The sequence below is a fragment of the Zeus faber genome (genome assembly GCF_960531495.2).
Source record: "Zeus faber genome assembly, chromosome: 18".
NCBI lineage: Eukaryota > Metazoa > Chordata > Actinopteri > Zeiformes > Zeidae > Zeus > Zeus faber.
This window is the reverse complement of record NC_137210.1, coordinates 24,962,346-24,980,225: the sequence shown is the minus strand read 5'-3', so window position 1 is coordinate 24,980,225 and position 17,880 is coordinate 24,962,346. Positions and strand designations below refer to the sequence as shown.

Genomic DNA, 17,880 nt, shown 5'->3' with positions numbered 1-17,880 from the left:
AAAAAGCGGTAAATACAGCCATAGATATGCAACGAAGAAGCATAGACACAAACAAGATGGTAACCACTCCCCCAAAATGATCATTTTAATACCGGTGTTTGGGTTCGGCTCTCGTCCAGCGTCCGACTTCCTTCACCCCCCAGAGAAGTCTCAACTCCCTCCGACACCAGACCCCTCCTTCCTCCGCTTCACTTCTGTCTCCTCCCATCTCCCAGAACCCAGACGACGGAGAGAGGAGGAGGGAGGGAGGGGGAGGGAGAGAGAAGGAGAGAGAGAGAGAAGGAGAGGGAGAGAGAGAGAGAGGGAGAGGGAGACGGAGGGAAGGAGAGGGAGGGGACGAGGAGAGAGTGAGCTGTGGGGACGGAGTGAGCTGAGAACCAGAGGAGCGCTGCAGGTGTGTGGAGTTAGTTGGAGGTTGCCGAGCTGCGCGGCCACACAGGTTCTCCACCAGTTCGCTGGGTTCTCAATTGATCGGTTAATTGGTTAATTGGTTGAAGGATGGAGGATTACACCGGGCCGTAGGTCAGCTTGGTGTCTCCGCCGCTGCTTTCCTCGAGTCGGGGAGGGGTGGGGTTGGAGGGGAAGAGGAAGTGCTGAGCGTGCCATGGCGCTCCTGACGGACGGCGCCCCGAGCCTGGGCTCCTACTACTGCCTGATCCGCCGCAGGTTCAAGAGGAGGCGCAAGAAACGCTCCGAGCGCAAAGGTAACCCCGGGCAACCGCCGGCCACAACTCACCGTGGAGACCTGTGGAGCTGTAGGAGGTGCAGGAGCTGTAGGAGGTGCAGGAGGTGTAGGAGCTCTTGGAGGTGTAGGAGCTGTAGAAGGTGTAGGCACTGTAGGGGGTGTTGGAGCTTTAGGAGCTCTTGGAGGTGTAGTGAACTGTAGGAGGTGTAGGAGCTGTAGGAGGTGTAGACGCTGTAGGAGCTCTTGGAGGTGTAGGAGCTGTAGAATGTGTAGGAGCTCTTGGAGGTGTAGGAGCTGTGGAAGGTGTAGGTGTAGGAGCTGTAGGAGGTGTAGACGCTGTAGGAGCTCTTGGGGGTGTAGGAGCTGTAGAAGGTGTAGGAGCTCTTGGAGGTGTAGGAGCTGTAGAAGGTGTGGGAGGTCTTGGAGGTGTAGGAGGTGCAGGAGCTCTTGGAGGTGTAGGCGCTGTTGGAGCTCTTGGAGGTGTAGGAGGTGTAGTTGGGGAGTTGCCGCGGGTGATAGTGTAAAAAGGAGGGTTCACTGAGACTCTCCAGGTATTTTGGCAAAACACTCCTCTAAACTCGAGCTGTTTGGGTGGTGTTGCAGGACCTCGACCTCGGGTCCAGGCTGCATTTGATGCCAGGTCTTTATTTGCCGGGGGGGACCTTCTTGAGAGACTCCATCTCTTTCTTTGTGTTTTTTTTGTTTTTTATTTTTATTTATTGTTTTGTTTGTTTGTTGTTTTCTGCTTCATTCTAGCTTTTCTCAAGTGAAAAACTCATTTATCTTGTGCATTTTGTTCTTCTGCTCATCACCAAAGCCGAGTTATTAAAAAAATACTCACAAACGTCCGCCTGAGCACGCAGGTTGGAAATGGAAAGGAATGTTGCGTTTGGTGGTGTCGACGTCCACACGCCGAGGGAGGCTCCGACAAGCTGTTTGTTCAGGTGTTTTTGGGCGGTTACAAATTATTACCATTCGGCAGACGCTGCTGTCCAAAGAGACTCGCCACTATTCATCCACCGATGGACGCAGCCTGGAGGGGCAATTAAGGGCCGCGTGTCTTGCTCATTGACACCACGGGAGCAGCCTGGGAACCAAACCGGCAACCTTCAGATCTACCCCCCCCCCCCCCCCCCCCCCCGAGGGGGCCAGAATCCACAGTCCTCTTTGGTTGATGCCGTGGAGTCTCAGCGTGAGCACTTATTGATCAGCGCACGTCTGGTTTTGAAGTCTGCGCCGGGAGGGCAAACTTGATTTTCCCCGGCAGTGAACGGTAAAGCCAGGTTTTGAACTGTGAAAATACAACTTTTAAATCCAGGCGCCGTCGTTGGTACCTTACCGAAACGCTTGGGCTTCCTAACCGTCGGGTTGACTCCCCGCGACCCTTCTCCCCCCCCTTCCTCTCACGGGATCCGAAGGGGGGAAGGAGTCGTCCCTTTTTTTTTAAAATGACTGATTTATCCTTTTGCGCGCTGCGATGCGAGGCTTGCCGAAATGTAGTTAGCATGCGTGACACCGCACATCTGTCAGGCGCCACATTAAGGCTGTTGGGTACACGGAACGGAATTAAGTAGCTTAAGGGACACATTTTAAGCTCGCCTTATTTCAATATTTTTAGACAATAAAACGTATCGTCTATAAAGCCGCGTTTTTTCCCGATTGAAATCCCCCGGCCCCTTAATGTGACTGTACAATACCCAAACATTCGCTGCGTATTTGAATATTCGAGTCAGCGTTGACATCCCAGGTATTTAGATTTAGTCATTGCGCCCGTTCATCTCCTTCTTATCGGTTTATTGGTATTGATTGGCAGCGCTCCTTATCACTGCCGCTCGCAAGAAATGTTCCCATAAATTCCCTCCTTCCCTCCCTCCCTCCCTCCCCCCCTCCCCGCGGCGAGAGACAGCCTCTTGTGTTTGTGTAATTGAAGTAGACTGACGAGGGCTCGGCGGAGACACTGAGCTTCCCCCCGTGTGAGGGTTTGCCGGGCGGCTCGGGGGATTAGCCTTAACAGCGAAGGTAGTAATTACCGAGGTGGCCTCATCTCCCTCGCAGAATTAGCCGCGTGTCAGCCACTTGCTTTGATACCCCGCAGCCGCAGCCGCCGCCGCCGGTCGCCGAACCGAGCCCATTCATCCGAGTAAATCCGCCGCTGCTGATGGTGCGTTCCTACGCCCTGATTCGTACCCCGGCCCAAGCGAACTTTAAGACTTGACTTTGTCGATCAGCATTGCGCGGGTCCCTTTCCCGCCTTTTCCCTCCCTCCCTTATCGCCGGCGGGAAGCGGTGCTCGGGGGGCGCGATGACTAAGCGTGACTCTGGGGTGATGTTGCTCTGCTGACTCTTCTCAGCCAGATTTAACGCCCCAGCTGCCTCCACCCGGAACCCCCCCGCCCAGATAAGTTGCTTAGAAGTTTCTCGTGCCTGGGATTTTCAGCCACCTTAGCCGCAGGGGGCTAACGCTAGCAGTGAGGGTGTGGTCACAGCCTTTTATTTTTTATTATTAATTATTTATTTATTTTTTAATTTATTTTTAAATAAAATAAAATAAAAAATGACATTTTTGCTTTGAAACCCAGAGCTATGATGCAGGTTGCACTCAGATGCTTATGAGGCACCGGCACTGTGTCGGAGGTCCTCCCCCCGGCCGTGCGCTGATCCAGCAGATTTCACTCCTTGGTCGGACCTCTGGCTTCATGGCTTGAGATCCACGTGGTTGACTCACAATCCCGCAGTGGCATTGTGCTTTCTGAACCCGGAGTTTCCACCAAGAATAAGTTGAAACGTGAACCTGTGACACTTCATTAGTCATGTTTTGTTGCCGCGCCACCAGTGTACTGGTGCTAAAATGAACAGGGAGGATTTGCAGAATGGGCAAATGCTGCAAATTGCCAGACCAAAGAAGTGCCTCTGTTTTGTTATTGATCAACTGGCGTCACGCCGGGTGTGCTTAAACGGCGTCTCTCTTCTTAACGTGCGGGGTGGGTTCTCACGCCGGGTTTCCACGCCGAGCACAGTGACTTTCAAAAGGCGGAACGAGGCTTGTCCTCCACCGGACGAGCTCGACGATGCCTCTCCCATAAATGCACCAAGCCAGGACGCTCATCCAGTACACGATGCTTTTCCAATGGGCCGTGTATGAAATATGGAAAACGGGAACAGGGCTCTTTCTGCTGCGCCAGCGAAAAGTCGAAAATGAGCTTCTGTAACTAGTCTGGGAGGGGGGGGGGGGGGGGGCAGGCACAATCCATCAGCAAGGAAGAGACGCCGGTGTCTCCTTTCTCCTTCGTCCTTACCTTTCTCCCTTCATTCTTCAGACGATCCCACCCACGTCCATTCCTCCCTTCCGTCTCCCGTTCTTCCCACCTACCTTCCTTTGTCCCTTTCCACAGGGCTTCCTACGTGCCTTCCTACCCCTCCCGCCTGCCTTCCTCCCTTGCCACGCACCTTCCTTCCTACTTTCCTGCCTTCCTTCCTTGCCACCTATCTTTGTTCATTTGTTCCTTCCTTCCTTCCTTCCTACCTCCCTCCTTACGTTCTTTCCCTACAAACCTTCATTCTAACCTTTGGTCGTTCCTTTCTTCCTACCCTCCTACCTACAATTCTTTGTTCCTTCCTTCCTTCGTTCCATCGTACCTACCATCCTTCCTATGTTCCTTCCCTCCTTCCTACCTGTCTTTATTTGTTTGTTCCTTTCTTCCTCCCGACATACCTTTATTCCTACCTTTATTCGTTCCTACGTTCCTTCCTTCCTTCTTATGTTCCTTCCCTACTTCCTATCCTTGTTTCTTTGTTACTTCCTTTCTTCCCACCTTCCTTCCTCCCTCCCTCCCCGACATACATTCATTCCTACCTTTGTTCCTTCCTGCCTTCCTTCCTAAGTTCCTTCCTTCCTTCCTATGTTCCTTCCCTCCTTCCTACCTATCTTTGTTTGTTCGCTGCTTCCTTCCTACCTTCCTTCCTCCCTCCCCGACATACCTTCATTCCTACCTTTCTTCGCTGCTTCCTTCCTACCTTCCTTCCTCCCTCCCTGACATACCTTCCTTCCAACCGTCGTTGGCTGCTTCCTTCCGGTCCTTCCTTTACGACCCCTTCCACTCCCTCGCCTTTTTTTCCCCCCAGAGTTTTTTCGTTCTACCTTTAATGAGTCGTATAATTGATTATTTGATTCCCTCGTTCCCTTGTGGAAGTGGCAGGTGAAGGCTTTTGTCAAACTGTCAAAATCCATCATGAAAACAGTAAAAACCAGTGTTTTACTTGAAAAGAATTATCCCAATCAATTACTATTTGTAAAGTTTCCTTTTCCGTCCTCAGACTCTGGATAATTGACACCGCCGCCGGGGCTCAAACAAGCCAAGGAACAGAGGGAGGAAGAGGGCGGTGAAAAGCCCTCCCTGACAGACAGAACAATTTTCAATAGCAATTCAAATCAAACGGGAGGCGCTGTCACATTCATTACCTTACAACAGAAAGGCCCGTTCATTAAGAGCAACAGCCTGTTCACTGGCCCCGCCTGCGCGCGCGCTCGGAAAAGCCAGCAGACGCGTCGGCACTCCGTCACAACAAGAAATGAATGGTGTCGGCCTGTCTGGGCGTAATTAGCCTTGATCAGCCTCGCTGCTAATGGTCGCCACACGCCGACCGGGGGCGGCGGGCGGGCGGGCCTGCGGCAGGGCCCCCCGCTGTGACCCCGCAGGGAAGGGGGGGGCCTCGCTGCCACCGTCAAATTCAAATGCATGGTTTGGTGGCTTTGATATCATTTCCCTTTCGCAATGCAACTAATGTTCGGGTTAAATAATGAATAGGTTCATATTAAATTGCCAGAATGGACATCAATTAATTTAAGGGAGAGAGAGAGAGAGAGAGAGAGAGAGAGAGAGAGAGAGAGAGCGAGAGAGTCTAACCAGGGCTGCCACGGCCATGACATTTCAGATGATTAAAATTGTAATTGCCTTTTGTTCAGTATGAAACTTTAACCCTACAACAGTGTAATAACACATGCGCCTCATGAAGTAGAGACATTTATTGACATTGCACATTGGAACATGAAAATTTGGGTTAACAGTAACTTACCTCAACCCAACTGATGGAAACGCACCTAATTCACCCTTTTTTTCATTTATTTTTTTCATGACTTTGAAATTTGGATGGACCGGTATGATCGTGGAACCTCAGCGATTTTGCAAAATGCAATCAGCTCAAATCAGACAATTGCGTAATAATTGGGCCGAGCTGTCTAACAGCGAGTATCCAAGATGCATGACAATGAGAAAAGCAAAGACTGAGGGGAACCTCTTGTGCTGTAGGAAGTCTTGCCACAAAATAAGTTAAAACATCACAGAAGATCACATTAGATATTGGTGGGCTACCCCCTGATATCCTCCGCACGTGCACCACATGTATTTTGGTATTTGGTGAGATATTATTTTTTTTGGGAAACATCACATCACGTCAGTCACACTTTACCGCCACAGCGTCCGCACCGGCCCCACGTCTCCACCCGTCTCCACACGTCTGTTACTCTGCCTTGGCTCACACTTCACCGTCCTCCTCCACCCCCCCCCCCCCCCCCCCTGCCTCCCACCTCCTGCGTCCTCCGTCTTCTTACGCTATATGAACACTTTCTGCCCGCTGTCAAGGCCCCTCTTATCTGGCGGACACTTTCCAACCTGTCCTCTCCCGGCTGTCCATCAAGCCAGCCTCTCCGTCCGACAATAGCAGAACCACGAGGTGTGAAATTCAGCTGCGAGATGGCAAGCTGCCTCCCTCCCCCCATACACACACACTCACACAGGTACTGTATACACTATATAAATACACAGTGCACATTTTTTAATTTTCATTTTTTGATCATTTCTTTCAATTCAACCTCTATTTGTACAGGCTGGTTTCGTTGAGCACGCATGCTCTCACAGCGACGCCCTGTTTACATGAATGCAGTTGCACCAATCACAGCACAGACAAAAAAAGTGCCCGAAATCACTCAGGGCTGGGTTAAAAAAAAAATCCATATTCCAATACTATTCAATTCCAATGTTTAAATTCCTCAATCGATTTCAAAATTGTTATATTGACAATTTGTTTTGAGTCATGCCACCATCCCCTGCTTAAATTATTAGAAATATTTCATTTGTGTATCGGAGAGAATGAGACACGTGAGATATTCCTCGCCTGATCCTCTGAAGGATCTGACAATTGTCATCATGTATACATGACATTATGAAATGTCAGGATTTCACCAATATCGAAATCGTAATCAAAATCAAACGGTGACATACCGTGGTTCATTTCAGGGAAGTTTAACAACCGCTCCGGTGACCAACAGAATTGAAACCTCTGAATTCTGCTCTCGGGACCCAGATCGTGACGTTCTGTTTTTAAATCTGCAAGTACTCATCAAAGAACAAGCATCAAGTCACAATAGCGTTGATGAACTTTTCCTACACTCAGTAACACAGACGCGCACACACACACACAGACACACACCCACGTAGGGCGTCTTTCCTTGTTGGGGGCTGAGGAGCGTCCCAGAGCGTCTTGAATGTGACAAACGCTGTTGGTTTGGAACACGTTGTGCATCCGGGCATGAGCCGCAGGAGGAGCAGAGCGGAGAGGAGAGGAGTCGATGGAATGACGGGGGGGGATCAGGAACGAGCAGTTAAAGGAAGAGGAGAGGATGGAGAGCGGAGAAGACAGGGGGAAGGGATGGAGGACGCTGGGTTTAAAGGGGTGGACACACACGGCAGGGGCACGGCGCCGACGAAAGCACCTTTTGTCTGGTCAACCAGGGGCATTTCAAAGGGAGGTTAAAGAGGATGGATCCTCGGGCGCTGTCTCTGTCTGTCTGTCTGTCTCTCTCTCTGTCTCTCTCTCTCTCATAGACAAACCTTTTTTATTTTTATTTATTTATTTATTTATTTATTTTAATGTAGCCCACACTTTATATCACACACACAAAGTTCTTTGGACAACAGATACAGACTTTAGTTTCAAGGTCCTTTAGTGTCGGCCTTCTCCAAAGGTTTGACACTAGATTTTATTGTATAGTGTGAGTGTGTGTGTGTGTGTGTGTGTGTGTGTGTGTGTGTGTGTGTGTGTGTGTGTGTGTGTGTGTGTGTGTGTGTGTGTGTGTGTGTGTGTGTGTGTGTGTGTGTGTGTGTGTGTGTCATGGGAGATTCTTGCATACAAACAGGTTACTGAGCATAGTCCACAAGTACTTCTAGCGGTGGTCCTAGTGGACCTGGACACACACACGCACACACACACACACACACACACACACACACACACACACACACATACTGTAGCCACTAGAGGCGCTTGGCGCTGCGCTGTAATAAATCAGAGCTGTCACATAGATTTTACAGTTCCCTGTAAAAAGGGGAAAGGGGGCCACCCAACAACCTTGAAGAGGTTTGGAAAACACTGAAGTTGAGGCGTTTTATTATTATTAAATCTTCTACCTCGACCCAGGGAATCTATAAAAAGAAAAAAGAATCGAGGTCCCTCGCTGTGCCGCTGAAGACTCTCAGACCTCGAAGTTAAATCTGCCTTTCTTTCTGCACGGTGCAAGTTATTGGAGATTTGGGATACTCGCAAACAGGGATGCTAAACTGAAGATTTTACTCATTGACTCTTAGTCGTCAGTTCAAGCCATTAGTCCAATCATCGTCGCACGAATGATTGTTAATTTTTATATATAGGTTTTTTTGGCATCAGAAAGTTAAGTTCCAGTTCTGAGAGAGTGTTATAACAAACATGTTAACACTGTGCCACATCACAGATATATAAAGGACCTAATATCCAGCTTTTAAAATATACATTTAATTGACAAGCGCTGCACGCACGAAGCGAGCCGCACGTGAATTACACGTATAATAAACATAACATCGGTGTACATGATAAGGCCCTATTATTATTTTATTAATGTACACATTGAAATTGCATATTGACATCATTTGCACTGAAATGTGGCGTATGGGAGACTCTTTTCCCGGTGTCGGCGCCCCCTCGTTGTTAGGGAACCCTCTTCAGATGCATTTCCTGTGGCAGCGGACTGGCGATCGGTGTCCCAAAGCTGTGTTTTCATTTTAGATGTAGGTTCTTTTATTTTGCTGTTTCCCCACGTGGAACCAAACAACCACCGTGCTTCGCAAGGACTCGCTGACTTGCTTCGCCTTCTCCGTCACTTCCTCCCGGGCCGGGATCCCTCCTTCACCCACTCAACGTTCACCAACGTACGAGACAAAGTTTAAAATGGGCCGGCTGAACATTTTACTTAAATCTTTCCTCTTAATACAGTTGGTTTGGTGCTTGTTTTTTGTGACTGTGCGTAGGTAACAGTATGTTTCCATCGTTAAATGTATAACTCAGCAGAAGCAGCAAACTCTATGAGTCTCATTGTCCCAGACACTTCGAGGCTTTTGGAATATACTCTACAGCTTTCTTCACAAGTCCTGACAGATATCAATATGTGTGCTCTCGGGTGATTATAGAGGTGCAAATTTATTTATACTCGCTTGAAGAAATGTCAAGCTGAGCAACAAGCCGCAAAATCTGCTTTTTCTGACTATTGCGAGAGAGCACACCACATTGTGAACTAGGATTGTCGACTGGCTGGTGACAATAGTCTTCAGGCGACAGATTCCAGCGATGGATTACGTAGGTGATCCATCATCATCCCTAATGGGGCCCGTGGACGCTAAACTGGAATGTCACTCGGAATAGCAGCCGTCAAAGAGCTGCCAAGTAGAACCAGGTGCCACGGGTTTGCCGCTTCCAGCAAGGCAGGTGTACCATCACCGCACAGGCGCATGGACACCTGTGACGCATCCTGACGATGACCGTAGAGGTACATGCCCAAACTTAAAGGAAATTATTTTTTTCCCCCGTGCTCCTATAAATACCCGATAGCATTTCTTACGGTTTAAGGACCAAATTGATCTGTTCTAATTATCTGACCTGCATTAAGCGAGTGTCAGACCTCTACTTAATGTGAAGGGATTTGAGGTCGGCTAATGGTTGAGACTCGAGATGAAAGGAGAGCCATGCTTTACCCAACCTTACCCTTATCAATATATGGATACTTGTAACTAATGATCTGTAGGCTTCAATGGCCTCTATTTATGGAGATCCCCCTCCTGCCTCACGCCATAATGAAGCTCTTCCCCGTAGCTGCACTGTAGAGTTGATTGGGAGAGGTTGAATGGTCTGTCAGGCTCCAAAGAGCTGTACCTTAATACGCAGAGTGGAAGAAAGCGTGTTAGCCCGGCAATTGGACTCAGAAAGGCAAATCGCTTCTGGCAGCCTAATTCACTGGTCATTAGAAGGGCCAAATTGAATAATGGACTCTGGAGGTGTGTGTGTGTGTGTGTGTGTGTGTGTGTCTGTCTGTGCGTGTGTATTCGATAAGACCAGGGAGGGCCATGTCGGGTAGCTGCACTCAGCCACCCCTAACCGTGGCCTATCAGTTTTAATCGGGCAAAGCGACAGACAGCCCCCTTTTTCTGCCAGGACCCTTCTCCATTAGGCCCCGAGCGACCCACATGTGTACCCCATTACCACGAGTCCCCGGTCACTGCCTGGCAGACACGGCGACAAGAATCGTGGCAGAAAGAGCGAGAGAGGGGGTGTTCTGACTTGACAAAAAAAAAGCCAATTCCATTTCTATTAAAATTCCTGCTCCTGCGCTTCCTGGAGGTAATCACTGGACTGCCAGCGCTTGATTGGAGAGAGTAATAGGGTGTTAGGACGGCGACAGTGGCTCTCACTTATCCAATCACATACATGGTGAGTGTGCAACCCTTGTCAGCCGCTGCGTCGTGTCCGCCTGCGCCTTGTCGGGCCTCGCACATCATATCCACATCGTCCCCCGTGCGACCTGTTTACCTGCCTTCCCATCCGGATTCAGAAAAGCTTTAGCCAGTTTTTGTTTGTTTCTTTTCCTTTCACTTTGATCCGACCCAAATCGCGGTGATTGGCCTTGATTGGCAGATAATGTGTGATTATAAGATTTACATTCTGGTGTCTGCCACCCCCCTCCTCATAGTAAGTAGTCAGAAAAAGAAAACAGGAAATATATATATGTTTTTTTTCCACTTTCAGCGTGTGCATTTGTCCACTTCAGACCTCTAGAAATGACAAGCTATTTTCCTGGATGTGTACCCGTGCCAGGTATGTGGCGTATACCTCAACTGATGAATTAGGGAGGCTTGAAATGTCATTTTGGGGGATAAGAGAGGAATAAGATTGGGATGGGATGGATTGGAGTTGGTAGCCACGGCGGGCCGGCCGATCGGTCTGCGTTAGAGCAGCTGAGAGGGCTGTCTGATGGACCTACTCTCAACACCGGCCATTTCCTCTGGCCATTTGTCTCCGTCCGCCCCCTTTTCCTTTCAATTCCTTTCCTCTTGTTTCATAACTTCTTGTGTTTTGTCCGTCCACACCTCCTCTCTCCACTGCTCTCCTGGACTCTTTGTTTTCCACTTCACTGTTGCTTCATGCGGGACTTTCAGGCCATGTTCTGTCTGTTTTCGCCCTCAGTCTTCCCATGGTCTTCTCTTTGCTTCTTTCCCTTTCGCTGTCTTCTTTACTGCAGTGAGCAGAGCGGAGAAAAAGAACCACCGGCGAACATTTCAGTCAGTCAGTCACTGTTCAGTCAGAAAAATGAACCATGACGCAACAAACCATGTGAAATTTGGACCAGTTGGAGACAGGAGTTTGGCAAACTATTGCCAAACTGGCGATCATTGATGAGTTTGTTTCAAAGAATTGCAGCATTTCAACCACATCGGTGGTATCAGTTTATTCTGCTTCCTGCCTTTTAAATGTTGGATGGCAGTTGTTTAGCCTGAGGCCCAGTGCGGGGTCCTTCAAAAGGATCCAAGGGGTCCCCAGAAAAAGTATTGATAGTTAAGCTTTAACTAGGAATTTAACCGTATGAAATTTCACCCTACGGTACGGTATCTACCAAAATACCACGGTTTAAATATATGCGATGTTTCACGGTATAATTTTCTGTATGTTCAATTAATAAATAGTTGATATTAAAAAGGAGAAACACATGGTGAAGCCTCTGACGCGGCGCAGCGCGGGAAGACGTTTGTCGGGGCTTTGACATTGCCAGAGGAGAGGCAAAATCGGCGACATGTACAGTTGATCAAAATCGGACCTATTTGCAAAACTGAAGATGTGAACTTCAATTCACTTTGTGTTGCCGCTGCGCTGTAGCAGACGACCAAATGCTGAATCAATCCATCCAACGAGTCATTTCCCGAAGCGCCGCGTTCTTTCGTCAGCTTCCTTCGTCTGTTTACACTCGCTTCCATGCGCGCAAGTCACTTAAAGCACCGTGTCGTAAAGTATCGGTGTAAAGCAGTTCTGCCGCCTAAATAAAGATGGCAGAGCGCGGCGCTCGTGAGACGACTCGTTGGATGGATCGCTACAACATCTGCCACCGCACAGCGCCAATGTAAGGTGAGGTGAATTGAAGACGTATCTTAAATTCTGCCACATCAATTTTTACCGTGGGCGCTGTATTACATGGAAAGGCTCAGAAACGCGGTCGCTTGATACTGCGGTATACCCTAAAACGGTATAACGTTACGTCCCGAGCGTCAACACTATTTTGATCAGAGTTTCACTGCTATGCCTGTATGGAAGCTTGGACCAAATCATATCTAATTTCTCAGAAAATCTCCTCGGGTTGGCGTCCCAGAGGTAAGGTCATTGCCCTAACGCCTGTCAAATTGAGCATACTTGTTATGTAGAAAGGTGGAGAATCACTACAGTACGGGCATCACGTAGCTCCTCCTCTCCGGCCCCACCGAGCCTTCCTCCCGTCCTCCAACGCCGTCGCCCGAGCACCCTCCGGCCCCCGGGACCCCGGGCCCCCGGCCCCCAGTCCAGCCGGTGCCGGAGGGGTTCATGATGATTTATGACTGCACCCAAAACCATTTGAAGAAGTGCGTGCGTGCGAGGAAGCTGTGAATACGACGGTAACGTTTGTATTCATGGTCACAAAGAAAGGATGAGTGTGTAGATGAAAGAGTGAGCGTCAAATCAGGGAACAAATAAATGGTATATAATGAAGTTCGGGAAGAGTTAAGTTTCATTGGACTCACAGCTCTTATATTGCAAACTGCAGGAACGTCAGCGAGATGCACTCGCTCATGTTTGCTTGTGTATGTGTGCACATGCGCGTCTTCATGGGTGTGCACGTGTGGCCATTATTACTTGGCCACTCTCCCACTCCAGCTTGAACCTTGGCCTCGCCTGCCCCTTCGAAATGCAATCTCCCATAAAACCCATCAAATAAAAAATTCATATTGATACTCTCTGCCGCCGCTCTCGCTGCCTTCCCCCTTCTCTCACCATCAGCAGGAGGAGTGATGGACGACCGACTGTCAGATATTAAAGTCTGGAACACAATAAAAAAAAAAAAAAAACAGATTTTCCTATTTCCCCCCCCAACCCACTCCATCTCCCTGACCACAGCTTACTGCTCCCTGCTCAGACAAAATAATGTTTTTCAGGAGGTTTGAGTCCAATACGTTTACGTTTGGATGTTGGGCTTCCGTACCTGGATGCTCGGCCGACAAATTTTGTGCAAGTTTGAAACAGCGACGTGAGCTCGGGTTTGGAGACGGTCAAATGACAATTTTAAAACTGTGTTTTGGGTCAGAACAGCAGCGTCAGCCTCCCTGGAATGACCGTCATGTACAAAAAGAAGAATGGGGATAAACTATGAGAGGAATGGAAGGGGCTGGCATTATTCAATATCATTCACGGCGAATGTCGTGGCTGATCGGTGTGTGTGTTAGTTTCCTTTATGGCTTTTCCATTGTTGGCTTGCCATCCACACGAGAGGAGTACCAGTTAGAGAAGCGAGCCGGTCACAGGAGAGTTGCCGGTTCCAACCGTTCCCTACTCCTTGGAAAGCCTGAGAGCCAACCACTGGAAACGGGTTGCGTTGGGGATCTGTTATTAATGTGCGTGTACAGCTAAATGAGAAGCAATTCGACAAATTAGATTCCCCTGTCTTTTGTTTGTTTCTGCTCCCCGACCGCTCCACTCGTCCCCTCCGTCTCGACTTGCAACATAATGCAGATGACTCCAGCCCATCATAAATTTTGAGGAATGTGACTTTGAATGTGCTGTGCGCCATGAGCTCCAGTCATAGCGGGTGTGCGACAGACAGTGGCCATTATTCCCTCTAACCGCTCGCCGGGTCTCTGTGTTGGTCCATTACACAGCGAGGCACGGCACGGCGCCGCCGCCGGCCACGCCGCCCCAGAGAGCCCGCGAGACCGCGGCAGGAAGCTTAACTGACGGTTAGCCAAGCAGGTAGTCCCGGGGCCGGGGATGGGGAAGCCGGTGCGGAGGAATTCATTATAATGTGCTACACGCCAGGTCATTTTATATACAGTGTACCGACAAGGACACAGCACTCAAAATCACCCGTGCGTTATCTGTGTTTGTACATCACCTTCCTACACCCGGTCAGATGGTCAAACTAGCTCCACCTGTATGGTTTCATAAGCCGATTCCATTTTATACTACACCCGACACCGTGTACGGGTTGTGTCGACGCCGAATCCGTTGGGGAAATTCATTTGTTACATCTCCCATGTCCGAGAATCCTTTTTTTATTTTTATTTTATTTTATTTTTTTTCCCCCCTTTTAAACATTGGAAACATCTATTACTGTGCACCCAAGCGTCCAACATTATGGCTCTCATTCCGAGAAGACGAGAGGTCGCTACCAATAAATAATGGACTGCAACATACATAAATCAAACGAAAACAAACCGTTCTTACAGTTGTGTTCCTATCCAGCCCTCCAGCGTCTTCCTACGCTCTTTTAAATAGGTTGGGGGGGGGGCATCACTTTGTTTTGCTTCCATTTCTTCTACCTTCCTTGGTTTTATTCTGTGGTGTTTTAGTCGTTCTGGTACTCTTGCCGTCTGCTCCCGAATGCGCCGTTCACACAAACAAATGAATAAGCAGACCTCAGCTGTTTCAGTCCCTTGGATCCGGGTCTCGGAGCGTCGCGCTTTTAGACGTCGTATCGGCGTCTCCGCGCACCGTTCAAATCTCCGCTGCCGGGTTTCCCTTCAAACGCGGTGCGGGGAAAACAAGGGTGCGAGCGCGGAGATAAAGCAGGTCCCAGGCTGCAGCCGTGCACCGGTGCGTGCTCCGCTCATCTCCCGGTGTCAGCCTGCGACAGCGGGGGAAGCTAAGCGGGAGCCGCTCTCAAAGACGGAGCCGAGTCATAAATCACTCAACTTTTTACATCTACGAGCCTTCAACACGGCACTGTTAAAAAATATTCAGCCGCGTGGCTTTTTTCAAAATTTGTAAACGACTTTATATATCCTCCATTTGTTTACCCAGAGGGATTCTCAAGAGCGGTTTGGCGGTCGCTAAATCGGGGCTCGAACAAGGTCCTCGATTTTTTTCTCGTGGTGGTCCCCGGTGAGGGGGCGAAATCAGTGTCCTCCCACACGCCGGAGTCTCCTCCGTTTGTGTTCCCCGGGGAAGCAGGGACTGATGACTGATAACCGAATGGGCCATTGTAATATAGAGCTGTCAGAGGCGGCATTGAACGGATCGATACCCCCAAACTTGTACAGTCGGCGCCCTCGTCAGCACAGCGATGTCGGGGGGCTCAGGGTTCCTCGCCGTTCCAGCGTGATGCCACAAGCGATGATGCCTCGCGCCGGGAAAATAAGGCACCAAGTGACTTCGATTAAGATTTAGGATGGAAATGGTTTCAGGTTTTTCTGCCTTGTGAGTGTATGTTTACATGCAGTATAACTTCATTCAAGGCAGAAATTGGCATCGGCAAACCAAGCGTTTCCTTTCAAACTCGCAGTCGGTAGGAGCTTATTTTGCGGATGTTGTGTTGTAGGACAGTTTGTTCAAGGTTCTTGGATTGAAAGGTGACCTAGATGAAAAGGTGAAGGAGATCAAGCGTCTCGAACGTGGCTTCTTCTCGGCCTCTGATATCAAGAAGAGCCGCCCGGCCCTCCAGGGGAGAAGCCAGGAGTCTGCACCGTAGAATGCTCTTAAACCCAAGTTTACAATCACCGTGATCCAAGCCATCATTCTTGTCAGCCGACCAATTATAATCCATTATACTGTCACTGGGCCAATTGCCATGTCATTTGGACCAATTACAAATGACATGGCCATATATTGGCTTGTGTCTTTTCGGGGGTGTTTCACCTGCAGAGCTAAAATATACACCAGAGTTTTCCCAAAAGTTGGAAGTTGGGTTTGATGAGTTTTATACAACTAGAACAGTGAGGCTTTTTAAGAATAGCTGCTATGCAAGCTTCCAAAACTGGAGTTTCAGCAGCGATGCAACTGTGCGGATTCATGGGCAAGAGCAGCAATCCTCTCGGGCGGTGTTTAAGTCTCCATCAGAGGTGTAGGTCGTTCCAGGTCGGTTTTGAAACACCGCTCCTTAGGAACAAGGAAAGCACCGGCGTGCATGTACAGTACTTACACCGTACGTGTACGTACTGAGCCCCAGGAAAACATCTCGTGCTCGTCGTCGGGTCGTATTCATTCTTTCTCCTACTTCCAGCCATCTTGGATTTTTGGGGTTTGACAGCAGACACTTTCCCGCCGTGGCCTTCAGAGTTGAGTCTGTCTCAGACAGTTGGAGGCAGTTTACTCCCCTGCGGTCTGTCAAGGGCAGACCTCTCTAGCGCCTTCTGTTTTAGAGGAGATAATGATTCTCTTTTTACTTGGAATAGAATTGCGTTTTTCTATCTACCTCCACCTTTTCCCATTCCTGGCTCCCTCCCCCTCTCTCCGCCTCCGCCCCCCACTTTTTTTTTTTTTTTTTTTTTTTTTGGGGGGCGGGTGGACGCCCCGGCTCCCTCTGCGGCGGCGGCGCTCCTCTATCGCCAAGGATGGGAGAGACAAATCAAAACCACCTCATTTTCCCTCAGACCCTCTCTACGTCGAGATTGAATTTGAGCTTTTTCATCTTTCGGCTTTTACCCGCCCCTCCGCCCCCACGTCCTCCGCCCTCCACATCTCCCTCATTATCCAGTCGGAATTACCTCCAACGGGGCGCTAACACAACTCGGTGACGCCGTCTCATTTCTGTGGGTGCAGGTGGATGGTTGGCAGCTCGGGGCCAGGCTGCCATTTCAGCCACTTCTAATCCTCGGCTCCTGTGGAGGGTCATTACGATTCACGATCAAGATCCCCACTTGGACTTTCAATATCCCTCTTACACTTTTTTATTTTATTTTGCCCAAAATTCTTAGAAATCTGAAATCATTGGAATGGCAATACACATAGCTTTTACCGAACATACAAGTATGGAAAATAATATGCAGCAAGGTCACGTATACCTTTTTAAGGGCTCCCGCTGCCTGGAAAAAAAATCTATGAGAGTGAAAACGTTTAATTCTAGGTGACTATTTCAAAATTTAATTACAATAGGTTGAATGATACCCTAGGGTGTAAACCCAAGCTAACACACAAAGGACAATCTTAAGGACAAAATGTTTTTTTGGGGGTTTTTTTCTAGTCGGGCATATAAATTATTCCCGTCGGCGCACAAAATTATCTGACTAATTGCAGCATTTTCTAAAAGTCAGAAATCCGATTACCCTCTTGAATTTCTAACTACTGGTAGGATTTAGATATAGGGGCCTAAGTGAAGTAAAAAAAAAACACAAATATGCATGTACACAGAGAGAGAATAGAAATATCCAGAGAGAAGAATATCTACAGATGGCTGCATATTTTGTAAATGCTGTTATTTTAAAAGCTTTGACTGGTGTAGGCGGCATGTACTGTAGTTCACATAGTATATACAACAAGCATGTATTTATTCTTTTCAAATAAAATGAAAATGACATTCAGATCTTGTAAAGTTGCAAGAAATTCTTATGGAAACAAAAATCTCTCAGAAACGGACACAGACACCGGCCAGGCAGATTTTTATTTATTTTTCCTGTATCTCCTGCTGAGCTCCCTCCCTGATTGGACATAATCTCCCAGATATTTAGATATTCATGGCCAAGGCGGCCTTATAGGAAAATCAAAACTGACAGGCGTGTTGGTATTGTATGCAGGGTTCTACACTATAACAGCGGGGTGAAGGAATACCAACCAGGAGATAAGTATAAATGCGCTTGAAAGTGCACGTTTTTTGTGCATTTTGAACA

The 17,880-nt window shown here is 48.6% G+C and overlaps 1 protein-coding gene across 3 annotated transcripts in view; it reads left to right on the top strand.

The window, feature by feature from the left end:
• Nucleotides 1–604: 604 nt before the first annotated feature.
• Nucleotides 605–17,880, top strand: part of adarb1b (adenosine deaminase RNA specific B1b) — a gene marked incomplete at both ends in the record, with an annotated part of 44,816 nt that continues 27,540 nt past the window's right edge. For 2 of the 3 annotated variants that reach the window (XM_080019106.1, XM_080019107.1), the window contains one exon: nucleotides 605–704. In XM_080019106.1, the coding sequence (XP_079875232.1) occupies nucleotides 605–704 (100 nt within the window). Of the gene's footprint in view, nucleotides 738–17,880 lie in introns of all 3 variants that reach the window. The other variant, XM_080019105.1, reaches the window with a different exon arrangement.